General features: G+C 49.1%; 2 protein-coding genes across 2 annotated transcripts in view; one reads left to right on the top strand and one right to left on the bottom strand.

Annotated features, from left to right (window-relative positions):
• The window catches only part of Snd1 (staphylococcal nuclease and tudor domain containing 1), a 395,467-nt gene that overhangs the window by 45,885 nt on the left and 323,410 nt on the right, over positions 1-26,172 (bottom strand). The window lies entirely within an intron of this gene.
• Lrrc4 (leucine rich repeat containing 4) lies at positions 10,045-13,072 on the top strand. Its single transcript, XM_051175795.1, has 2 exons — positions 10,045-10,675; positions 10,855-13,072. Exon 2 carries the CDS (start codon positions 10,955-10,957, stop codon positions 12,908-12,910), a length of 1,956 nt encoding a protein of 651 aa, XP_051031752.1. The 5' UTR covers positions 10,045-10,675; positions 10,855-10,954; the 3' UTR covers positions 12,911-13,072.

The raw sequence follows: 26,172 nt of genomic DNA, 5'->3' as shown, positions 1-26,172 counted from the left end.
CCCTACTTTGCTGGTGGTTGTTCTGTTCACATTTACCTCCTTCTTTTACTTCCTGACTCTCCTCTATGGAGACACAGCCCTGAATAGATCCCACTGACTGGCACTTGGAGGCAGACTGCCAGAACTTGGGCAGGAAGGACAGAGCTCGAGTTGCTCTATGTGTCTAGGATCCCAAGATGGTCGCTCTTTGGGGAGGGATCCCCAAGTTCTCTATGCCAGTGCCAGGGCACCACCACGTTGCCTGGCCAGAAAGGACACTGGCATGGGAGGGAGAGAGCCCTGTCCAGCTCACACGCCGCTCATTTGCACAAAGAGCCCTTTCAGAGTTATTGGCTGGCAGAGTTCCTCCTGGGCATTTTTTCAGTGCCTGCACACAGAATACCAATCAAGCAGCCTCACTGGGCTGCCACACAAACCAGCCACAGTTACCGAGAAAGAGGCACAGAATGAGGGCTCCTCTCGCCAGGCTCCCTGGAGGGGAGCCCCAGGCCTAGCTGGGAGCTGTAGAACGGGGGCTTCGGTCTGCTCACTAGAAACAGAACCACCTCAGTCTGATACCCTTTACAGAAAAATTTGAAATAGCCCAAGACAAAAAGTTCCTCTGTGGTTCTCGCTTATAGCTCCATTGGTTGGTAGTGACACGAATGTTGAAAGGTGAGGATTTAGGGTGGGGGTTAGTACTCTGGGGTGGGAGAGAATACATTTCAGAAATCATGCTAGTCTTAATTAAAGAGAAATGAATCTACCTATTGTTTCTGGTCAAATCCAGAAATTGTGACAAGAGGCTGAAAGTAAATAGAAAACAAAAAACAAAACAAAACACATGTATGAACAAACCAGCTAACCACCCAAGCAGGGATACTCCAACCTGCCTAAGCATGGATGAGTAGTTGAGGACCCTAGCTCCTTTATTTCACCAACACCCACATCCTCTACACGAAAAGGCAAACCCCACTGGCAGCATTTGCGGGGAAAAGCTACATTGTGAAACTGTGGACTAACAGCAGGCCGAATGCCGATAAATCCAACTCCTCCAGAAGCTCATATCATAATGAAAAGGACGCAGCATCCAGGAACCTGGGTGCCAGCCAACCCACCCATAGCTCATTTGATGACTCATGGGGAAGCCAATGGTGTGGCTGGCTCTCCTGGTGCTGTACTCCCCTCCATCTCTAAGCATCAACACCCATCCTCTGGTTAAGGGCAGGATGTGGTAAGGGTGGACACCCTCGGAGACCAAGAGCTCACTTTAGCCCCAAAGTATATGTCCTTGAAGTCCCTAGGGTGGGTCGAATGCATGGTGGACGGACCCAAGTTGCTGGGTCAATAGAGAATAACGAACCGAAGTTATACCATTTGAAATGAGAACACTCCTAGCCATACATAGCTAAAGCTGGCAGTGTACGACTAAAAGCAACTGATGAATTATATAAAGCAGCTTGATGGCCAGAAATGATGATCTACAAAGAAAGCAAATCAAGGCGGCTGGCAGAGAGAAAGTAGTGGCTACATAGCAGTGCTCTACAGACTGAAGGGGTAAGAATGGCTTGTGGGCCGGGGAAGGGAGCAGGGAACCACCTAAGAGGATCCAGCAGGCCAAGCCGAGGAGATTTAAAAACAGGGAAGTTCCAAATTTGATCATACCTCTTAAAATCAGCCCAAAATTGCAGAGAGTGAATGTAGAAAGTATGCTCCCACTTACTCACACATTCTAAATACTGAATTCTCGGTATGGGCTCCTAGAATATTCCTGGGAGAGTGGCCTTATGTCTGGTAACTTTGTTTTCCTCAAAAACACCCATGGTGGAGGGAACAGGATGAAACATCTTCCCGCTAGGCAATGGGAAAAGAGTCAAAGAGGACTCAGAAGGACCAGGGGGCCTGGGCTCCCAGTCAGGCTGGACAGGCAGTTTGGTACCGCCTCTAAAGTGTTTTCACTTAAATTAAGAGTGTGCTGATGGGATCGTTTGTTCTGTTGTCGTGCAAACTTTAGGAACTGACAGCTATTAGAGAAGGGACAGAAGCTAGGACTCTTCACCCAGCCCTAACTGTGCTTAAGCTCAGGAGCTCAGTGGGGTATTTATAGCTGCCTTTAAATTTACCCAACTCTCCACAGAGGGAGGGAATGGGGCGCCCTTTGCTGCTGCTAGTGGTGATTGTCCTAACATTCTTTAATTAGCAAAAAGCGTTGGCACAGCCACTTTCAAAGCATTTGATCTCACTGTCCTGGTGTTCTCTATTTCAGGCTCAACAGCCCTCACTCACTTACCAGAAAATGCACTTTGGCAGAATTGAAAATGACAGGCATATGCAGATGTGACCGCAGGTATGTCTGTTCACCTGTGTGCGCTCTTCTGCTTACTCCTCACACAGTCCTCACTGCCAGGGACCTGCATATCTTTGTGTTGCCTCCATAAAATAATTGTCTTCTTAGAAACCCATCAGCAGGGACCAGGAAAGTGGAGAAATCGTGGGATGACCAGGATCTTCTTTATTTTTCTTGCATTATAAAAACAAAGCTGACAAATTTTCACTTACCTTTTCTGATAATGGAGCTTAGTACTAATTCTCTCTCTCTCTCTCTCTCTCTCTCTCTCTCTCTCTCTCTCTCTCTCTCTCTCTCTGTGTGTGTGTGTGTGTGTGTGAGCTCTTCCTCACGGGCCTAAGAACAGTTCTTGTTCTGAGATAATTATCCCCTACTGTGATGAAGGGATGAATCATGAAAGAAGGACCAATATTGTCCTTGCATGAAGGTGTGCAATGAACACACTAGCAAATACACAAACAAGATCATCTCTGGCAATGTTATAAGGCTGATGAAATTGGTTAATGTGAACAAGCCTGGTAGGTTACATTAAGTCTCTGTTTGGAGACCAGCTCAAGAAGCTAGCCTAAGGATGCTGGAAAGGACATCATAGGTTGAGGACATAAACAAATTCCAAAGGAGAGAGTCAAGTTAAGAATATTCCAGGATATGACGCCCAGTGTAACTGTTATGCTGGGAGTGTGGAGGAGTTTAACAAAATGTCATGGCAGAGGTTGAAGGGAAAGGATGAAGGCTGAGGAGCTGTGGTAAGCAGTTAGGTTGCTATTCAATTTATGAGTCAAATGGAACATTTTAAGTAAATCAATAACATAATCTGATGTAATGTCACCAAGATCAGTTTGGTTGCTATGGAGAATAGAAATGGCATGGGTAACCCATGATTAGCAGAGACTATTTTAGCAATTCTGAAAGTTCGGTGGTCATATGGGATGCTGACATACTGGTAAGCTAGGCAGAGTACATGGTTACTTGGTAATATTTGGGATCTGTCTCAAAGTCTTAAGATTAACTAAAGAATAATAATAAAAAAAATTAACTGCTAGGCATGGTAGCATCTGCTGAGGCAGATAGATCTTTGGGAGTTTTAGGCCAGCCTGATCTACATAGTGAGTTCTAGGTCAGCCAGGGTTACATAGTGAGATCATGTCTCAAAAATGTATTAACTGTTAGAAATAGTAAAAACCACTTTATTCCTTGAATGAAGAATCAGAAGTTCTAAATTAGGAGCAATGCCAACAGCAAGTGATCCTAAGTAATAAAAAGATAAAAGGAATTCACTCAAAAACTTAGAGAAAATTCTTCTCTATACTAACTCCCATATTAAAAACAATAGATGCTATTATTACTTATTTACTGAGACCAGTTATGGATTCCAAAATTGGCTTGCAGCCCAATTTAACAGAGTAAGTTAACTACTTTACACATGAAAAATCTGAGGCTTCTTGTAAAGAATTACATATATGTAGTATGTAAGAAGCAGATCTGAGATTTAAGTCCAAGTCTGTCTGACTCCAGAGATTGACACTTCATAGCCACTATTGTGCTCTAATGCTTGCTAGACACACAGACACACAGACACACACACACAGAGCATACAGTGTATCTTGAAGAATGTACTTTGGGTACATGCATGACTCTAACAGATTCATCACATATACATCTGTGAAGCCTGGAACCCAACCAGAAATGTCTAGGCGTGGACAGGAAAGAGAAGGGAATGGGAAGTGTGCTGATGGAGGCCAGCAGACCCTGAAGTGACAACGACCAGACGAGGGGCCTCTCCGGAGGCCCAGACCAGTCAAGATTCTGGCAGGAGCAAAGCCCTGCTAGGTCATCAACTCTGAGCTTCTAGACCTCCAAAACAATTCGCTGTTTGAAGTCATCAACTATGTGGAAATGTGTTATGGCAGTCACTCATTACTTCTGTAGCCACAACAAAGCTAACTTAAATCTACCAGATAAATTGGGAAATCTAATGGTTTTCACTCACAGAGCTGTATGTGTTAATAGCACAAGTACCCAGAAAGTGTTACTAAATTATTATTGCTGCCTATAGGTAATTAAAGAAGGTAAACCATTGGGGCCTGCATGGACCAGTGCACCTGCAAAGCAGGGAGGGTTGTTTATAAGTGCTTCGCAGGACATTTTGGATTGTTGGCCCATGTATGTGACTGGAAAGAGACGCACTCCAAGCTCATTTTCCTGAGAAAGGAAGAGGCAGCTAGCAGTCAGCTTGGGAACCTAACCACAAAGAAGCCACCAGCCTGGAGAAACTAGTCTCAGAAGAAAGAGGCCTCTGCATTCTATATAGGTCCTTGTACCCCCTTTTGAGACAGCACATCATGTTTCCCAGGCTGACCTTGCTGTGTAGCTGAGGATGACCTGAACCTCCTGACCCTCCTGTCTTCATCTCCTGAAAGCTGGGATTATAGATGTGCTCCATCATACCCAGTTAATGCAGTGCTGGGGAGGCAGCCCCCAGCTTTTGTCTATGCTAGATAGGTCTGAGCTCCTTCACCACGCCAGTTCTCCATAACTGTTACTAGCCACCTTGTTTTAATTGAAGTTTTAGAGACTTGCTCTTGATAGGCCCCGTGGAGTGTCTCCAACCACAACCTCTGCCACCTTCCATACTGGGCACCTAATCTACGGCAATAAGCAGGCCAAGCTAGAGATCTACCACCAAGCTGCATTCCTAGCCTATTTCCTTCTTCTTTAACACCTTCTCAACCTTGACTTTCTTCAAAAGAGCAGAGCTTTTAGAGAAAACAACAGTGAAATGTGGGGCACTAGGAAAAACAGGTAACTTTCAGAGCATCTGTGTGTGTGTTGCCCTGAATCATCCACTCAAGGAAGAAAAGCCATTCTATTTATGATTGTGGGCAGCAACAGCAAAGCCTCAGTATGAGATCACAAGCAAGAAAAATGAACCTCCTTTTATGATGGATGGAAGCCTCCACGGCCTAGTGATGCAAGATAGGTGTTTGCACGAGACAGGAAGCGAATGAGAAACACACGATTCCATGTATCACTGCACTGGACAAGAGGAGGTGGCTACTTCTATGGAGAACATTTCTTACTAAAAAAAAAAAAAAAAAAAAAAAAAAAAAAAAAAAAAAACATTACAAATTCACCAACCAGTATATTTCCTTGTCTCTCTGGACAACGGTTTTCATATTATTTTTTCTCCCTTTTTCCTGTCCCTGTCCTTTTTCCTTTCCCCCTTTAGTCTTACTCTCATCCTGTTCTTGCTGGACTTCCCCAGAAGGGACCCAAAAGCATACTGGAAGCAAGATGGTACCCTGCTCTCTCTGGCAAACCCTATGAGGCATTATGGACATCTAGTGGCTGCTAAGGATAATGCCTCAGGGACTGTGGTATTATCAGAGTAGGGAGTGGGCTAGCCTGACAGCCCTGGGTTCCCCTACATGACTAGCCTTTTGACTTCTTATTAAAGATCCAAGCCACCTGGAAAGGCATATCAGTACCCCACCCCAAGCCAGCAAAAATATAACATGTCTGTTCACAAAGAATATAGTGCATGCATTTGGTAGTATCATTAAGCCCAGGGTTTAGAGCCTATGGTAAGACAGAAGGACTGAGCTCAGAAGGAACAAACTTTGGTATTAATTAGCCACGTGACTAGTTAAGTCATTGCGCCTCTCTGAGCGTCCTTAACATCAGTGAAGTGAGAGAGCAAGTCAAGATGACCTCCCCCCGCCCCAACCGAGGGTTTCTCCAACAGCCCTGGCTGTCCTGGAACTTGCTCTGTAAACCAGGGTGGCCTCGAACTTACAGAGATCTGCCTGCTGCCTCCAGAGCACAGGGATTAAAGGTGTGCATCATTACCACCAGGCAAGATAATCTAGCTCTTAAGGAGTCTTTAAAAGTTAACATTCTGTGATCTATGAGCCCTTTTGGTAACCAGCTCATCATGTGGATGTCTAGATAAAAATGAAGGGAGCATTCTCTCTTCAACTTCATGGCCCATCCCCAAGGTTGGGCTACAATCCCAAAGGAGCAACATTCTTCCCAAAGCTGCCTTTCTGAAAAGGAGTGAGGACCACAGACTATGAGAACAGGAACTTTCTAGTCCATTTCCTTGACTTTGTAAATAAAGAAATTAAGATTCCTTTATGATTTCTCATGTCTGACAGGGACAGGGAGAAAAACAAAACAAAACAACAAAACCAACCAGAACTCAGTTATCCCAACCTCAGTACAAGGCCCATGCTTCAAAACGGAGCTGCTGACCCAGGCCTTTCCCAGCCCCTTGAACTTTCTCAGCACTCTTGTTACAGTGTCTACATGAAAACTGACCGTGTACTCAGCCCAGTGTCCTTCCTATGTAAGTGCAAGTTGCCTTCTCTTATTTCTTGGTGGCACCACTTCAAATCAAGGTGGCAGTCAGAAAGCCGGCTGTGAGGGGCAGTATACTACAGGGAGAACTGGAGGTGTTAGTACTACCTACTACAAGCACCACAGCCTCTGGCCTAGCTGGGCCACGGAGGGCAAAGCAGCACCATGGACAGCTCCACTTCACCTGGAACGGTAGCCACGTTGACTGCGATAAGCTCATTCCTCTGTAATGGTTTCAAGCGTCCAACGCAGCCCACCCTCCCGATCTACCTTCACAGCACCAGGGTGAGGGGGTGATGGGGTGGCAGCTGTCATTTGCTGGGCCTGCAGCTGAACATATGGGACTCAGTTTGTCTACACAGACAGGAAAGCAGTTCAGGCTGAATCCCTTCCTCTTCTGCCGGAGGGTTAGGGTTAGTACTCCAGTGTGGTACCAGGACCCTGGTGATGTCCCTGCTCCCCCAATACCACAGCACCCTCTCTGCTGAGTGGCAGCTCTGTCAAGGGTAGGAAACTTCCCCACAGATCCCTGGTGCCCCAGGGTCACACGGCAGGCTTTGAGGAAGAGTGCAAAAGAAAGAAAGGCCGGAGGCATTTGGAGGCCCCTGCCTTTAAAGGCTGAGGCTGCCATGAGTTCAAGGCCAGTCTGGGCTTTAAAAGCAGACCCTTAGTTAGTCTCCAAGTGGTAAAGGAGGAAGAATTACTACAGAGCCTGATGGAAGTAGACCAACTGCTCTTTTCTCCTTTTAACCTCTCATTACCAGTGAGACAAGTTTACAGGACATACTTGCTTAGTCCCGCCTCTTTCTGACCCTCATACACCCTTCAGTGAACGCTCGGCCTCTCCCATCGGCCTGCGTAGTGGTAATGGACACTGTGTTAGTAGTGAAATTACTGGTGTCATGCATTGAAGACTGACTTGAAAAGTGGATGCCACTATCTGGTAGTAGGACCATAACCAAGTTATTGTTTGCCTTCACCTGGAAAACAGAGACAACAGCGGGTGATCGTTTCCCTGGGGTAAAAATAAAGATTTCACCAGCTATAGAAATTCTTAGAATGGTGGGACACAAACACTGTTGAGTGGGTGCATAAAATCTGACTTCATACCTCTGAAAGAATACTTTAAGGAGTCATTTCCATATCCACGCTCCCTGACATCGATCTGTGAGTCCTGCTAGGGTTAAAGTCCTACAAATACACACACACACACACACACACACACACACACACACACTGAGTTGCCCAAACTGGAACTTTCCAGGACTTGAAGTTTTAGTTTTGGGCAGCAGGTAATAATAAGTTCACATTTGTGCTGGAGTTCAGAAAGTTGGGAAACCCTCTGCTTCCTCATTCTTAAGCAACAGCACACCTGGGAACAATGGAGTTAAACAACCGTGCTTGTTAGATAACAGGAAGGTAAGGGCTTGCTATCAAGCGGATAGTAAACCCATGCCTTATTCTACTGGACCTACACGACAGTGCTAACCTACAGATTGTTTCACTCTGACATGGCTGAGAAAGGAGGGTCTTTTAATGGCGGGCGGGTGGGTTAGTAAATGCTGACCTACGTTTGTGACATTAGCCTGCCAAAGTGGGCATAGGGAGCAGAACTCCCTTTCCATCAAACTGCTACAGCAGGCGGCTACGCAGTGCTCAGGAAAAGAGAGAAGGGGGGGGGGGGGGAGGGCGGATGGCTGGTGCAGCTCAAGGGGCAGTAGGCACAAAGCACCTTCCTGGTCCCTGCACACCCGGGAGGAAAAGGGGGCGACAGGGAGGCAAGGCTGCAGCTCCATGAATGAACCGTGGGTTGCGCCATGGGTTCTGGGAGCTCACCTCAATCCTTCCCAGGTTGTCATTCCCTCGGCTCCTTCAATTTGGTCTTTCTTTCCACTGTTTCCCGCCCCCACAGCCCTCATTAAGAAAACTATCATTTAAAGCCCCAGTTAGAGCGGGAGGGGGGAGAAGTGTGCTGGGGGGGGGACTGGAAGGACAGGCACAGAGCAAGGCGAAGGAAGCTTAGGCTCCTGGTCTTCTGACTCAAAGCAGCCCTTGCGTCCCAGCTGCCCGCCCGCCCGCCCGCCCGCCCCTGAGTCCCCACCATCCTGCAGATCCAAACTCCTGGCCGCGCGGTCAGGCACCCCGTCAGCATTCAGCAGGGGTGCGGATGACGCGGGCGCTCGCAGGAGGGCGGCCAACTGCGGCAGCCCCATCGAGGGCCGCCGCACACCGGCCCCCAGCCCAGCAGTTCAGGGCTGGAGGGTGCTGGGTGGCCCGGGCGGGGGCCGCGCAGTCTCCCGCTGCATCCCCGCACCGCTCCAGCCTATCAGGGGCCATCCAGCCACTCGCTCCGACCAGACCCGAAATAGCTGCGAACGCCTGCGACTAGCGCGCGGCCCCTCACTTGACGCTCACTCCGACTCGCTCGCCCGCTAGCCCGCCCGGGCCGCAGCGATCGTCTGGAGGGGGCGGGGAGGAAGCTGCCGGGGAGGGGGTAGGGGGTGGAGAAGGAAGGAAGGGAGGAAGGAAGGAAGGAAGGAAGGAGGGAGGAAGGAAGGAAGAAGCGAGGAAGGCAGGCAGCCCTCGGCCACTCGGGGCTGCGCGGCGCGGGCCAGCGCGCGCTGGAAGGCGCGGCGTTAACCCCTTGAGGGCAGGCGGCGGAGGGGGAAGCGGTGTTAATACATAAGAGCACTGCATCACGCTAATCTTCTCCCAGAACAGTATGCGTCAGCAGTACATTCACGTTCCCACTGAAGGACAAAAGGATGCGAGAGCGGTCTGCGTGGCTGCCGCCTGCAACACCGCGAGCCCGGCGCGAGGAGGAGACGGTGGGCGCCGAGCGCAGGGGCCCCGTGGCTGCGGTTGCTGCCGCCGCCGCCGCCGCCGCTAGCCAGCGGGGACCATGCTCACGGGCCCCGGAGCCTTGCCCGCAGCCGCGACCCCCACTGCTCACGCCGGCGTCGCCAGCGCTCCGGCCGCTGCAGCAGTCCGCTGGCAGCTCGGCCGCTGAAGGCTCCGGGAGTCCCGGCGCTCAACTCGCGCTCTCCGCACAAAGCCGGGGCCGGCGGCGCGCCGGGAGCCCAGCGGCGGCGGGCGGCGGCGGGCGCTAGCGCGCTGCCGGGGGCTGCGGCCGCCGCCGCCGCCGCCGGACCCGCGCCCGCCCCCGGACTCCCTGAAGGGGCCTGCGGTGCGGGCGCGACCGCGGGCGCGGCGCGCTCCTTCGCTCGCCTCGCGGACCGGGTCCCGACGCCACGGCCACGCCGCTGCCCCTCCGGGCTTGGACGGATTACGGCTCCTCGCGCCGCCAGCGGACGGCGGGACTGGAGAACTGGGGCCAGTTTTGGTCTCTTTAACCCTTCCCGGGGAAGAGGCGAGGAGGAAGGGGGTGTGTGCCTAGGGCGGGCGAAGGCGCAGCGAACACCTCTTAACTCTCGCAGCCCCGCGAGCCAGCGAGCTCACGACTGCAATCAGCTGCCGCCGGCCGGCTCCCGGGCGGCCGACGCCGGGGCAAGCGGAGTGGAGAGCCGCGCGGCAGCCGGGGAGCGCGGCGGCCTGGGCGGCTTCGGGGCGCCCCCGCACCCACATCCCCCGCGGCAGCCCAGGCAGAGGGCTGGGGGCGCCGGAGACACACTTTGGCGATGAAGCGCCTTCCCCCGCGGCTGGAGCGAGCCGGCGCCAGGGTCCAAGGACAAAGCAGGGAAGCGCTGGTGGCGCCGCTCCCCAGGCTCTCGGGGGGGCATGCACCTGCATAGCCCGCCGGGCCTCGCTTCTCCCCGGCGCGCCTCAACTCCGCGGCTTCGCCGGGCTCCGGATTTACTAGAAGCCATTTTGTCTCCCCCACCCCTCCCCTCCCCTCCCCTCTGCCCTCCCTGCCCCCACTACTTCCCCTTTTGTTAATTAAAACTAAAGTCAGAATGGGAACGAGGTCCCCGGCTCCCGTGGAGAAAGCTTAAGGACAAGGCGCTAATTCTTTCCGGCTTTCCTTCCGAGGTAGGTGACGGCGAATTGGGTGGGGATGGATGGTTGCAACGTGGGAGAGAAAGTCTTAGCTTTCTATGGGCTGGCCTTGGGGGTGGGCTGCCGGATGAGGGGCCGCTCTGTAGTTTGGCAGGATTTTTCTAGGCCGATCTGCTCGTCTCTAATCGCCCCCTCCCCACCTCCTTCTCCAGATGGAAAGAGGAGCTCCTAGCTCACTTAAGCCGGGGTAAGGCTGGTTCTCTTTTCCAAGCCCAAATCCCAGGCGATGGTGAATTATGAACGTGCCACACCATGAAGCTCTTGTGGCAGGTAACTGTGCACCACACCTGGAACGCCGTCCTGCTTCCCGTCGTCTACCTCACGGCGCAAGTGTGGATTCTGTGTGCAGCCATCGCTGCTGCCGCTTCAGCCGGGCCCCAGAACTGCCCCTCCGTCTGTTCCTGCAGTAACCAGTTCAGCAAGGTGGTGTGCACCCGCCGGGGCCTCTCCGAGGTCCCGCAGGGCATTCCTTCCAACACCCGGTATCTCAACCTCATGGAAAACAACATCCAGATGATTCAGGCCGACACCTTCAGGCACCTCCACCACCTGGAGGTCCTGCAGCTGGGCAGGAACTCCATCAGGCAGATAGAGGTGGGGGCCTTCAACGGCCTCGCCAGCCTCAACACACTGGAACTGTTTGACAACTGGCTGACTGTCATCCCCAGCGGGGCCTTTGAGTACCTGTCCAAGCTGCGGGAGCTGTGGCTTCGCAACAACCCCATTGAAAGCATCCCCTCTTACGCCTTCAACCGGGTGCCCTCCCTCATGCGTCTGGACTTGGGGGAACTCAAGAAGCTGGAGTATATCTCCGAGGGGGCTTTCGAGGGCCTGTTCAACCTCAAGTACCTGAACTTGGGCATGTGCAACATTAAGGATATGCCCAATCTTACGCCCCTAGTGGGGCTGGAGGAGCTCGAGATGTCAGGGAACCACTTTCCTGAAATCAGGCCTGGGTCCTTCCATGGCCTCAGCTCCCTCAAGAAACTGTGGGTGATGAACTCACAAGTCAGCTTGATTGAGCGGAATGCTTTCGATGGGCTGGCCTCCCTTGTGGAACTCAACTTGGCCCACAATAACCTTTCATCGTTGCCCCATGACCTCTTCACCCCCCTGAGGTACCTAGTGGAGTTGCACCTACACCACAACCCCTGGAACTGTGATTGTGATATTCTGTGGCTGGCTTGGTGGCTTCGGGAGTACATCCCCACCAATTCCACCTGCTGTGGTCGCTGCCATGCTCCCATGCACATGCGAGGCCGTTACCTGGTGGAGGTGGACCAGGCTTCCTTCCAGTGCTCTGCCCCCTTCATCATGGATGCACCCCGGGACCTCAACATCTCTGAGGATCGGATGGCAGAGCTTAAGTGTCGGACTCCCCCCATGTCCTCTGTGAAGTGGTTGCTGCCCAATGGGACAGTGCTCAGCCACGCCTCCCGGCACCCACGGATCTCTGTTCTTAATGATGGCACCTTGAACTTTTCTCGTGTGCTGCTCATAGACACCGGGATATACACATGCATGGTGACCAATGTGGCAGGCAACTCCAATGCCTCGGCCTACCTCAACGTGAGCTCGGCCGAGCTCAACACCCCCAACTTCAGCTTCTTTACCACAGTAACAGTGGAGACCACAGAGATCTCTCCTGAGGACGTAACACGGAAGTACAAGCCTGTCCCCACCACATCCACTGGTTACCAGCCGGCATATACCACCTCCACCACGGTGCTCATTCAGACCACCCGTGTGCCCAAGCAGGTGCCAGTACCCTCGACAGACACCACTGACAAGATGCAGACCAGCCTGGATGAAGTCATGAAGACCACCAAGATCATCATTGGCTGCTTTGTGGCGGTGACTCTCCTAGCTGCTGCCATGTTGATTGTCTTCTATAAACTTCGCAAGCGGCACCAGCAGCGGAGTACGGTCACGGCTGCGAGGACAGTAGAGATTATCCAGGTGGATGAAGACATCCCAGCAGCAGCATCTGCAGCAACAGCAGCTCCATCCGGTGTATCAGGTGAGGGGGCCGTGGTGTTGCCCACAATACATGACCATATTAACTACAACACCTACAAACCAGCACACGGGGCCCACTGGACAGAAAACAGCCTGGGGAACTCTCTGCACCCCACAGTCACCACTATCTCTGAACCTTATATAATTCAGACCCACACCAAGGACAAGGTACAGGAAACTCAGATATGACTCCCCTCCCTCAAAAACTTATAAAATGCAATAGAATGCACAAAAAGAGCAACTTTTGTACAGAGTGGGGAGAGACCTTTTCTTGTATATGCTTATATATTAAATCTATGGGCTGGTTAAAAAGATTATATTAAAATTTAAAAACAAAAAATCAGAACACAACTATTTTCTAACTTGTAAGTTCTATTTAAAGGGGGAGGGAAGGGAATCTTGGCAATGTTGTGGGTAGGAGCCTCAAGTCAACTGGTGTAAGGTGGAAACTGCTCAGACAAAACAAGCTAAAACAACCAACACCCCTAGAGAGGCAGGGTGTGGGCTGCTGGGGGTAGGGAGGATAGAGTGCATCTGTCATTTTTTAGAAGATGCTTCACAGGATACAGGAATACCATTTCTACAGACATCTTTCTTAAGCTGAGAGCCGTCTTTACAGATCTATCTTATAAAAAAATTTAAAAAAAGCATCACAAATTTGTACTGTGCCAAAATGTTGAGAGGCAATAATTTTTTTTTTCCTTCAGAGGCAAAGGGGAAGATAGATCTGTAAATATATTTTAAGTAGGAAAACCACCAAAATTCAAATGAATCCTTAAACGGGCTGTTTCTTTGTCCATTTGCACAAGTCCTCTGGGCTTTGTGCCCTAAGACTTGCATGTACCTCCCCTGACAGCTTAGAAGGAAGGGAGCTGCGTAGCTCTCAGTCAAATGCTTTTCCATTGCAGCAGATTCCTGCAGTTGGGCATAACCCACTCTGCGAGGCATGTGTCTATTCAGGGTTTCCCGGGAGGAGGTGGCCTGAAGGGGGTGCGGCACCGGGAAGGAGGGAGGCTGAGAGAGCAGCAGAGGGAATGATTCACAGGAGGCCATAAATTAGCATTGTGCCGTGGTGTCCACCTGTTGTTCCGGGTAGCTGACAAATGATTGTAGACAATGATGACATTTTATGATTTTTTTCAAAACAGATCTTGTTTGTTTTAAGGTGGAGGGGGGGGGAGAGACTGGGAGTGGGGGGAACTTAGGGAGTGGAAGCTTTCCTCAAGCTTGGGATTTGGTGACTATTCTAAATGCTGATTCATTAGGGATTATTACAGCTGATGCCAACTGGTTGTGGCGATGGAGTGGGGGCAGAACATGAGTAGAGAGGAAAAAGGAGAGCTAAAAAGGGCGCAGGCAAAATTTAAAGAAGCCTTTGCCAACCAGGATGTTTGGGGGGGGGTGGTTGTGAAATCCACAGTTACAACAACAGTGACGAGCAGGCACACACAAGTGAGTTCTGCATGGAGTCCTGTTGAATGGGGCACCATGGAGGGAAGCTTCCCTCCCCTAGGCCTACCTCCAGTAGAGCCATAAATAGGGGGCAAGATCTGTGATTCTGGTCCATCGAATGATGTAACTTTCAGTTATTATTTTAGCTTTAAGAGGAAATAAAGGGTTCAGATTTGAAGGGGGTGGTGCGGGCGGGGGGGATGTCAACAAAAGAACACTGATTGTAATGTGAGAAAAGTGTATTTTTGTATTTTAATAAATATTGTTCAATTTTTAATTCAATGTCCCCAAAGGGTTAAATTGAATAAGAAGACTCTGAACCTACACAGTCTTATTAAGCATTGGCCGAGTCGTTTATATTTAAATAAAGGGGGTGGGGGGAGGGAAGAGGCACGAGGTGGGGAGGGAGACAATGTTAAATTATTTTAAGAGTGGGAAAATGCTACAAGCTGTCAACCACATTTCTTTAGTTTAAATAAATGCACCCCGACTCCAGTGCATCTTCCACAAGCTAAGAGTGTTAGTCCCTGGCTTTGTTGGGGGATAGAACCACATTCCCTATGCCCTGGAAAAGCAGGGGAAATGGGTCAGCCTCAGCTCCTGGGACCTGTCCAGAAGAGAACTGCCACTTCAGCAGAACCTGATGGTCAGGCAGTTCCAGCTCAACCCAAGGACCCTGGGAGGCTTGCTTGGATTTAAGAGGGCTGCAGTAGTGTAGTGTGGCTGCAAATTTCCACAGGCAGCGTTGCCTCCGTCAGTGCTGAATAGTCAGATGTGGTTGGAGGAGGTGGGGGTCTGGCTCTTGAGGTTCAGAGCAATGATGACTTCCAGGGAGGCTCCATGAACAAGCACTCTCTTGAGCACATATTTATACTAATGCGGGGCAGGAGGGCTGAGTGGGTGTGATCTATCTGGCACTGAGGAGGGAAAGAAGCAGGTAGCACTTTGCAGCAGTTGGCTAAGAGATGGCCAGTTCTGAATCTTCCTAAGTATACAGATCATTCTGGCTGTAGGTGCCTAGGTCCATGTGCTGGTATGCACTTACAATGCAGGCAACAACGGCTGGTTCTCTCTGTCATTTCACCACTCCACCTCCAATAAAGGACAATTGCAGCAGAGCAAAGGGTGGGACTTGGCTAGGAACAGATGAGAATCCAAGAAATGACTGTTTCCTAGTGCTACACGACACAACCCTGTATACACTCTGAGGCAAGTGGGAACACAGTCGCTGCCTCAGCACCGCAGGGTGGGGCGCTATTTCCTAACATCCCCTTCTTTTTCAGCAGCTCTCTGGGAAGTCAGAAATTATGCAGTAACTATAATGACAGAGGGTCTTGGGGGTAAACAAAGCTCTGAGGAAAGAGGTAGAGAACTGGGAAGAGTCCTAAGGAGGAATGCCTTTGTCCTGGGGATCAGCATATTCCAATCTTAGAACCCCAGGGAGGACTGCTTTCTAGAAGGAACCCGAAGGGATGGGGGTGGCATTCCAAGGGCAGCTCTTTCCCTGGGGGCCTACCCTCTGGTCTGGCAATGTTTGGCACTTAGAGAAGTACTTCTCTTTCGCCATACAGCTGGGGTAGACCCTCCCTTAAGCAGGCGCTTGGGACAATTTTTCAGCAGTGCCTCAGGAGCACCGAAGTGAGGCTCTAAGGCTGTGTTAATGACTCATTCTCAAGCCTGGCTGGCCAAGCTGTGAGGCTGGTTACCTGGGAATGGGACGTGGGCTGGTAGCTCTTCGGGGTAGTTATAGCAACACATTAGAGCAAAGACTGTGGCTGAGTATATGGAATTACCGACTTTTCATTATAGAATTTTTAAGGTCAGGAAATTACTTAGTCTAATTGAAAAAAATTCTTTCTGGTCAAGGAAACTGAGCTCCACAGAAATGGAAAGACATACCCAAGGTCACAGTGACAGAGTGAGAGGTGACACTAAAGCCTGGGTCTCCCGACTCTCAAGCCAAATGTGCTTTCTCATTGAGGCTCTTACTGGTTATCAAGAATGTGACTTCCTACAGATGCGTCTGTGTTCTCTTCTTCTACAAAGAGCTGTTCACTTTCCATCCCAACCAGCTCTGCTATTCCATAAGGCCTGACCACAATTCTGACGGCAGGAGCTCCGTGTGTGGCATAAGGGCCAGATTCTCAGGAGTGCACACAGCTTCCAGATTCCTAGGCCCAGTGGCAGACAGAAACTGCAGAATCCCACAAAGGGTGGCAGCTACAGGGGAAAGATGAAAGTAGGTACGATGGTGTGTTTCCAGTGAGAAAGTTGGCTTCCTCCCAACCCTGGACTGGGAAGCTTTGCAATGTAGGTGATTGGACAAGGACTTAAAGTTCCTAGTAGAGAAAATCTCTACAGAGAGTGGTCTGCTTATTTGGCTCAACAATGATGAGACTGGGAAGGAAGAACAGGACCTTAGTTCCTCTTCCTCTACTGTCCTTCCTACCTAGTCTTTCTTAGCGCCGTTCAAATGTTCATATCTGTTTATTTAGTGGGGGTAGGGGACATGTGTGGCTGTCACAGGACTATGTGTGATTTGATGCTAGAAATCATCCCATTAGGCTTAGTAATGAGTGTCTGTACCTGCAAAGCCATCTTGCTAGCTCACCAGCCTTAGTTCTTTAATGGCACACCGTGGGTACCATTTCTATAACCTATTGAAGGACTCGCCATCACCCTTTGGTGTAATAACGCTGTACCATATTATCAATGAAGGTAGACAGGCTAGTCTCTAAGGCTTAGAGACATTACTTCAGCACGGCTATTTAACATGTACTCAGGCTAGGACTTAACTTGCTTTGTAGAACAACTGCAAAGTGTGCCTCCTGTAAGACAACTCCTATTGTTGGCAGGCGAGAGGTCCAGAGTCAACACCCTCTGGCTTCCTTCGCTGGCCGAGGCCTGGGAACTGCAAGAGGGTTAGGTGGGTCTTTCTTACTGCAGGCTTCTACCTCAGTAGGGTAGAGTCCACATGCAGGGTCTACCAATTCAGTGCACGGAGGCAGCAAGGGCTTACAATTAGAGAAAAGCAGGGAGAGAGAACAGTTGTATACCTACACATATGTCTGATTTTATCTCCTCTGCTGGCACTCAGCACACCATGCCATCGCCTAATGCAGGCACTGGCCATGCCATTTCTAAACCCCGCCTCAGCCAAACTGCAAGGCAGCTTGGCTCCTTTGGTTTCCATCCACTTAGAAGGTACCCTTTCCTTAGTAGCGGTTAGAATGGCTTGGGTACTGGACTGTTTCCATCTTTGTTTTAAATTATAATTATATACTGAGCATGTGTAAGGAGTTTAAAAAAGTCGATCATTATGGTCGTTGCCACCTGCACCCCTCATATATACTGGGGTGGGTTCAGGGGAGAGCATGATGTTTGCAAACAGACTCTGGAGCCGGTGTCCTGGGTTGAATTCTAGCTCCATCACTACCTAGCTCAGACCCAGGCAAGTAAGTACTTAGTGCCTTCAGTTGTAAAATGAAGACAATATTTATTTGTACATACTTTATCACTTCATAGGCTGTTGTAAACATTGAAAATTGTACATCTTACACTTAGTGTGGTGGTTGACATTGTATAGTAGGTACTTTATCGTTGTCAGTTATTTGATGATATATATTTATAGACCAAAAGACCAGTGCCATCACCACCTCTATTCTTGAACCATACTCTCACTATTCCGGAGAGAAAGCTGTCTAGAAGCTGGAGACAATTCCACCTACAAGCTCAAATATGGTGAAAAAGATGACTGTACTTTGTTTCTCAGGAAAACCCTGTATTGTGTTCTGTACCTAAAGTAACTGTGCAGCTAGTCCATACACTATTTTAGTTCAGAAATTGATTATATTTTTGTAAAGGCACATTTTGTTAAAAATGGGGGGCTGGAACAGGACCTTTCTACCCAGGAAGTCCTGGTCTTTAACAAGATGGCGAACTTCCTAGACTCTTCATCTAACTGTGGTTCTCCATTGGGGGAACAACCAAACCAGTATTATCCAGGTCAGTGATAAAAATACTTCCTTACTATGAAGCCTACTATGAGGCCTAGATGTGGGGAGGGGGAAGCAGCAAGATGGAGACGTCTCTTAGCACAGAGAGAGCTCTGGGGCTCCTGTAGAAAGGGGCTAGCACCATGATTTTAGCAAGTGACAGAAAAAATGAAGCTATGTAGAAGACACACTGTTAATGTGACACTGATGGCATGGAACAGAGGAAATGAAAAGCAGGGAGATCAGCTTTCCAAGGGAGGAAAAAGCAATGCGTTTTGCTTTCCTAATGAGACGCTAGAATTAGACTTCAGGATGATCATAGGTTTTATTCACTGGTACATGCCAACTTTGCTGCCAGGACTTGAGCCAAACCACACCTACCTATAGCAGTCCTGTTCCCTTTCCTGCAGGCTGTCCACGGTTGGGGAAAGCAAGCCAGTCTCCAGGTGGTACCCTAACCAGGACTCTGACAGCTTTCTCGGGCCTGCTATAACCCACCTCCTCATTCTAGTAAGGTATGGTTACCAAGGGAGAAGTAGAGGGCACCATTCACGATTTACCCACTGGGTAGGTACTATAGAAATTTGTGATGACTGAGTTCAGTACATATGAATACTTGTAGTGAGTTATAGAGTAGGCCTAGACCTGTGGGGAGATGCTAGAGAAACGGTCTTGTCAAAGCAAGTTAGCATTTGAGAGGGCAGCAACATCTCTGAGAATCTGGGACCTGTATCCTGGGAGCACTAAGTTGAGAGGCCACTCTAGCACCAGGTGTCACGGTTGCTAGACCACAGTAAAACTAGCCTTTCAAGCTTACTCATTACAGTACTAACGGTCACATAATTATAAAATAGTAACAGAAGAGTCCTTGATCCATTTATTTCTTTAGTATCCACCTATCTTCTTATGTACCCACTAATAAGGACACCCTTCAATTATATCAAGTTTTCTTTCATAATCTTCATTTGAGTTCACTCATCTCCATGATGGGGCTTAAGAAACCCTGAATGATTCTTACATGCAAGAATGAGGATGGCTCTTTCTTACCTCTAGTGGTTTGCATGCCACTGCCTCTCCAATGCTATCTCTTACAGTTCCTTTAAGGTCTCAACTTTGGTTTTCCCTGTCTCTGAGCTGGTGGTATTTTAGTCATTAGGTAAGTCACTCTACTTGCTCAGTGAGTCAGCAAGCAGAGGGAGAAAGAAAGGCTTTCTTTCACACACTGTTCCTTGGGCAAAGTTGGCTTTTCTGGCCCCAGGCTGCTACTTCTCAGTCCTCAACATATGGACTTCTTCCTTTATCTACTTGGGTTCATTAATAGCATTCAGACAGTTGCTCCAACTGAGGGACACTCCCCCCACAGGTAAACAGAATGAGTTACAGACAGTTCTCCTCTACACAGGCAGTCCCAGCCAGGAACCAAGGGCCAGCCTTTGGTCCTAACTAGAGGAATGCTCAGTGCATCCCTCATAATAGCTCAGATAGAGAGCTGGGGCCTCAGACACTAGAAGCCTGTTCCTGCTGCCTGGCAGTCACAGTGGCTACAAGTGATAATCTATTACCATTCCAAGAAGACTTAATTTCTGGGCTTAAAGGAAGTCGGATAATACTTCATCCTATTAGTGTCTGCCTGTGTGAACTTACAATGGCTTCCTTCTGATATGACAGCATCTTCTTCCAAGTCATCTCTTTAAGGGCAGGGAGAGCGAAGTCTGGAGGAGGAAAGGAAGGAAGAAAAGAAAAACACAAGGAAGAGACCGCCAGAGGCACGAGGGAAAGGAAGGCTACCTTTTTTCTCTGTTAAAAACAAGGCCAAGGCACACAGGTGATGACTGATTAGCTCAAAGCACATATATCTACATCTGGTATGTGCACGTCAGACTGGTTCTGAGGCTACAGAGAAAGGAATGTAACAGGATGAAAGTACTGTCCCATTACAAGTCCTTCTTATTTTCCCTTCAGTTCCCTTTCTCCTCCTTGTTCAAGCACATATCCTCTGGGGAGAATTAGAATCATGTCATCTTTATCAAGTTTTTATCAAGGCTAGCTACCAAGGTGACAATGGACATTGTGGCAGAGTGTGGGCTTATGTTTTCTAAGGTCAGGGACGTGAACATAGTCAAGAGAACCCTCCGAATTCATTGGAGAATTTTGTGGAGCTACTCTAATTTATGAAGAAGATGAAACCCAATGAGATGTGATTTGCTAGTATCATGTAGATCGTATCCCTTGTCAATCATGCAGGGTCATCATAATGTTTGACTCCAGGGGTGCCACGTGTGGAAATGGCACAGTAACTGGTGATGCCCGGAGTTTGCAATTCTGTACAGTCTCTGATATTTCTTTTAATGGGGGGTTGGGGAAAGAAAGGACTTGCCCGCCGGTTCCCTGATTTGTGCTTAATGCTGAGACCAATGGTATCCACTCAGGACTTCATCCAAACAGTTAAGAGTCGAGAAGCACATTACCTTTCTTTTCAGCTGTTAAGTATTGCAGGGCATGTGGGTTTAGTGGTAGTAAAAACAGATAATCAGAAGGAACCTTTGCTATGTAAGTGGTCTTCTAAGTTGGTGGAGAGTAGTAAGACAATACAGGGAAGGCTAAATCATTTTCTGGTTGTTCACCTCGCCTTTAGCTGAGCCATTTTTCCAGCCCTGGAAGGCTGAATCATATCAGAGGTTTGCCAAGATCATGAAGACCACTGGAGAAGCAGAAGAGTATGGAACCCTGCTTCTACCTCCCTGGCTTTCCCTGGTGCAGCAATGCGGACCTAAGAGGGAATTCTCATGTTGACTTGGGGGACGTATTCTGAACCATGGGGCCAATAATCCTCTCTTGGGAGACAAAGTGGTCCTAGCTATAATTTTATCACATATATTTAATCACAGCGTGCCACCGTCATGGTGGTTTCTCACAAAGTCTCTGTATTCCGAAAGAACAAGACACTTTTAGCAAAGGCTGTCTCTTTTTTCTTTTTTTCATGTTTATTATGTATAATATTTATTTCTACATGTTTATTATGTCTACATATTTATTATGTATAATATTTATTTATTTATGTCTACATGTTTCCCTGCAGGCCAGAAGAGGGCACCAGATGTCATTACAGACGGTTGTGAGCCACCATGTGGTTGCTGGGAATTGAACTCCAGCCCCCCCGCAAAGGCTGTCCTTGACCAAGTTAATTTACCAGACATTTGCTGTCTTGGATGGGGTGGAGTTGCTTCTCTTTTCAACTTCAAAGCTGAGAAGAGAGGGGAGCTGGGGAATGTAGAGAAATAAAGAGGAGGGCAGGGGCTTCAAGCAAATGAGTTTCCATCTATTAAGGAGTAGTAATTTCTGCTAGTTCCCCTAGAGACCAGTCCCCTTCAATAATGGCCTGAGTCTAATGATTCCCACTCTTAAGCAACAGCCTGTGTTATGCTGGTGTTGCGACGAACTGTGCCAGAGAATTCCCTTTCTCTCAGAGGAGCTGCTATCATTATGGAGGAGAGATTAGCCAGCAAGGAGGATGTGTTCTTGGTACTGAGCTAGGAAGACAAGCAAAGAGAATGCTCTACTCTAGAAGGCTTGATACAGACGATTAGGACCAAAAAACAAAAAACAAAAACAAAAAACAAAAACAAAAAAAAAACAACAAAAAACAAACAAACAAACAAAAAAAACAAAGTGGGGATGAGAAGATGGTGATAAGCAAAAAGGGTTCCCCACAGCAGTCGGCTCAGCGGACCAGGGTAGAAGATGGCCAGTGAAGCCTATGGACTTCTTGACAGGCTGGTGGATCTCGTGAGAGGGAGGTACTGGCTGGTTGGCTAAGAGCTATAGGCAGCTTTTGCATGTGTTGTAAACGCAGGCACAATGTGTAAAAACTGATGAGTGAGTACTTGAGTTATGAGATGGGAATACGTTTTTTTTGGGAGAAAGGGGGATTGTTTTCAGTTTTCCAAATCAGTCATGGATGTATGTAGTCTAACAACTCTGAGGTTAGGGTTACAGCTCTCACTGAGGCTGGAAAGACAGTGAAGGTGTGTGAGCGCATCTCTATTTTGCCAGACTGCAATCTGGTGCGAGCTAATGATGTTGCTCTAGCTACCGTTGAAACCACTGCCAGCTAGTCTTGACTAGGGGAGTAGGAAGTCCCCTTATTTTGCCCCTGATGGTGTTCCTGTGATGGAGACGGACTGCTTCCAGAGGCTGCTTTGCCAGATGTGTCGGCAGGCAGCCTGGCCAGAGAGCCTGCAGTGCAGACAGATGCCCTGGGCTGTATTCAGGATGGCAGACCCTTTATGGTACTGCGGCTCAGCTCTGGGGCAGTGCCAGAGCGGCAGGGTAATTTTCCTCAGCCAGATCCATTGCCCCCAAACCTCTTCAAATATGTAGGCCATGGAGGGAGGCAAATTTAATTAAATTACTGTGTCATGGACTGCCCTTCCTGGGCAAGGGCTAAAAATGGGCTCATGCTGACATGCAAACCCATCTGTGTACTGAGAGCATGTGTGTCTTCGTGCTGGGCTGTCGAGCAGCTGGAAGGGGAGGGCAGGGCCTAGGGTTGGACAGTTAGCTGGGCTTCTTTGCTGCAGCAAGGCAGAGTCAACAATCCAACCTGGGCCCCGCATAGCTCGCTGACCTTTTTCTTTTCATTTAGATGACTGAGTGGCACCCCGCCCCTTTCTGCACCAATTATTTCTCCTCAGATGCCTCTCTTGTTGGCACTCAGGGCTTTCCCGTAAGGCGATGTCCTGCACTGTGCTGGGAGATACAGTTCACGAGTGCACAGGCAGGGCTGTTTGACTTGGCAGTGGATGGAGGGGTCTCCCCGGCCACTCTCAGAGTGCAACTTCAGCAGCTCCCCTACTGGCAATGGCTTGCTGGATAGAGAACTCTTGTCAGGTGCCAGAGTAGCACAAAGTTCCTGTTCCCTTTCCATGCACAAGTGCCACTGTAGGTATAGGACCCAAGCAGCAAACAGTCAAGGAAGGAAGGAAGGAAGGCTGGACATTTAACATGCGAATATCACCACAAGTGATGGCTTAGCTGGGCCCGCCAACCATGTACGGTCCCTTCATTATCCTCTTGGAAGTTCAGGCCTTACTGCTCTGGTCTGTATAGTCTGCAAGTATACGAATGCTGCTCCTGGGTCTGGCTGAGGGCTTCCCTCTGCTGGTGGGAACCAGCCTGTGATGGCATCTGTGTGGAATGGCTAAAGCAGACACATAGCAGCTCTGGGGCTTTTCCACTGCAGCCAAGGCAAGAGTCAGCTGGGGAATCTTTTCTCAACTCCCCCCCCCCCCAGAGAAAACAGAGAAGTCTTAGGTTTGAAACTTTGTGGGACACAGTCTGAGGGGTGGTTCTGTACCAGGCAGGCCATCAGGCAGACACCTGGGCTGCAGTGTAGTGCAGGTGGGTGTGAGGTGATGAGCCTCTGTGGGTCCCTTTTAAGGCAGGGCTATGGTATACTTTGTGACGGACAGGGAAGACCCTCCCTACCTCTAACTGGAAGTCTCTAAAATGGAAGGACTGTCCTGACAGCACTGAACACCCCAGGGCTATTCTGAGACACAATGGCAGTGGGGGTGGTGGTGGATGGTTATGTGGAGAAGGTGTTACCTGTGACGTGTTGCCAGCTAAGTCTGGCCCGGAATCTGATGGTTCCTTTCAAGCCCATGACAAATAACTATTTAGACCCTTGGGAGCACCTCAACAACCTGGACTATGCCTGTAGTTTGCTTGGAGTCCAGTGTTTCCACACGACTAGACTGTATGGGTTATGTTTTCTATGGTTAAGAGGTTAAATAACTATTGTAACAGGAAGAGAAAGTGACATCTAATTCTAGATAATGAGGTCTGGCCAGTCACAAAGACACAGAACTGACCACACTCGTGAGATCTACTGTATGGCTTTACTGAAATAAGAATCTGTATGGGTGTTCTATTCCGACAAAGAATACTTCCTCTGTACCAAATGAGACAGGAGATGCCAGACTGTAGCCCTCGGCTGCAGGTAACTGTGGCATTTTAGCAGAACAAGGTCCGATAACCCCATTCCACTATTACGATCTCATTCCACTTAGATTGAGAATATCTCTGTCTTTTTTTAGTCAGGGTTGTATTGGTCCTGAGATGCTAAAATATTTTAACATTACCAATGACTGAAACTATCCTTGCCCTACACCAAGTTGTACAGAGCAGAAAATGCCTCAATCTTGATACCCCTCCACAGAAGGGGTTTGCCTTGAGGGTAATGTTCTTCCTTGTGTGGGCAGCCTGGGACTGGAGGAGTTTCCCAGTGCAGAGCAGCTGTCCCTGCTTCTGCCCCTTCAGCAGGCTCCTCCCAGAGATGCCTGGGGGGGTCCCACTCAGGCAGAGCCTGATGGATTAGGACCTCCTGTGTGGTTTATAGTCCTGCTGCCCAGCGGTGAGCCACCCTGGGGAAAGGCTGGGGACTCTCCTGCAGTTCTTCTGCAAAAGCCGCCCCCATACACTTGTTACTAGTTACTTAATTTGTTAGAAGGGACAAGGTCCGTAATGACTGGAAAAGGGAGAAGAAAAAGAAGTTTCTGATTTCACTCCCCCTGGATTCTCTTCCAGTTCACACTAATACTTAGGAAGCAGAGTGGATGCTGCTGAGGCTATTCGCAAGACTAGATTACTGCTCTTACAAGCTGGAAAGCATCTCTTACACAGAATGAACTTGAGCCTTCGCCTGTCCTTGTCCCTTGGGTTCAGTTCATTTTGTCTTTAAAACCACGCAGAGAGCTTGATGTACTACAACAAAAACTAACCAAAAGTTGTCTTTATCTTGGCCCAGGTTAACCTGTAGGTAAGTTTGGTTCAGCCAGCCCCCTCATCTCATAGAAACAGGGCAGGGGAGGGGATAGGAGTGGCAGACGTCTCTGGGTATGGTTAGGGCCATCTGCACTACTGTGGATCAAGGTTGGCTCAGACAGAAGGCGCGAGGGAGGAGGTGCAGCTGCTGATGGCTCAGACAGCTTGGACCTGTCCAGGCAAACAAGCCGCTCAAGTGCAAGAACAGCCAGCCAAGTAGGCAGAGCACAAATATGGACTTAAAGCTTGAAATCTGACAAGATACCGAGAGAGGTTAGGAAGCTGTCTGCTATTTCAACAGTGCCTGGCCTTGCCTGTCTCTTACTGCTGTGGCAGGTTCCTCTGCTACTGAAGGGTGGGATGTGAAGGGTGTAGGAACCAAAGGCTGGAGACAGACAAGCATTGCTTGAGCTAGAATTTAAAACTGTCACCCTGGAGATTGGAGAGTCATCTCTGGCTTATTCTTTCTCATCTGTATCTCTGAAAATAAAAGTAAGCTCTTGTCCATAGATACATTTATCTCCTTTCTACTTTAGTGTTCAATGCTGAGAAGCATTGGGCCTTGGGTATGTTGGTGGCTATCTGCCATACGGCTAACTACACAGTATGAGGGATCTGTCTCAGCATCACCTAAGGAGGAGATAAAAGGAGCTCTGTTCTCTTGTGTGGAGGGAGCCAACAGGAGGCTGTTTAGGGAGTGAGGCAGTGTCTGGTTCCTTCTACTGAGGACTCCTGAGGCAATGCTTCCCTCTCTTAGGTGCACATTAGCTACACTGGGGGAGTCATTAGAGCCCGGCGTTTAGGTATTTTTCCCCTGGGACCTCTCCTGTTCTCATTTCCTCATTTTCACTTACCCTACCTTTATTCTGGGGAGGAAACAAAGGGTACTAACATTTAAACATTAGGTTACGTTGCAATCCCCAGGGGTGGCAACAGGGACTTCCTGATTTTTAAATCAATCATCCAGGAGATTAGAAAGCTCTACTCTAGATTGAGAAGGCAAGGAGAAGACTGGTCAGACTCATGGCCAAAAGAAGCATAAGCTTCTGCCCAGAGTGTACCTTCTGGTTCAGCAGGAGTCACTTCTAAGAGAGCTAGCCAGGTATCAATGACTGTCCTAGAAATCAAGGGGGACCTTCTACAAATGTAGCACCTTCAGAGGCCAGGTCAAGGGAAGAA

Source organism: Phodopus roborovskii, unplaced genomic scaffold (genome assembly GCF_943737965.1).
Source record: "Phodopus roborovskii unplaced genomic scaffold, PHOROB, whole genome shotgun sequence".
Lineage (NCBI taxonomy): Eukaryota > Metazoa > Chordata > Mammalia > Rodentia > Cricetidae > Phodopus > Phodopus roborovskii.
Note: the sequence above shows the minus strand (reverse complement) of the source record. Positions and strands in the feature narration are given on the sequence as shown.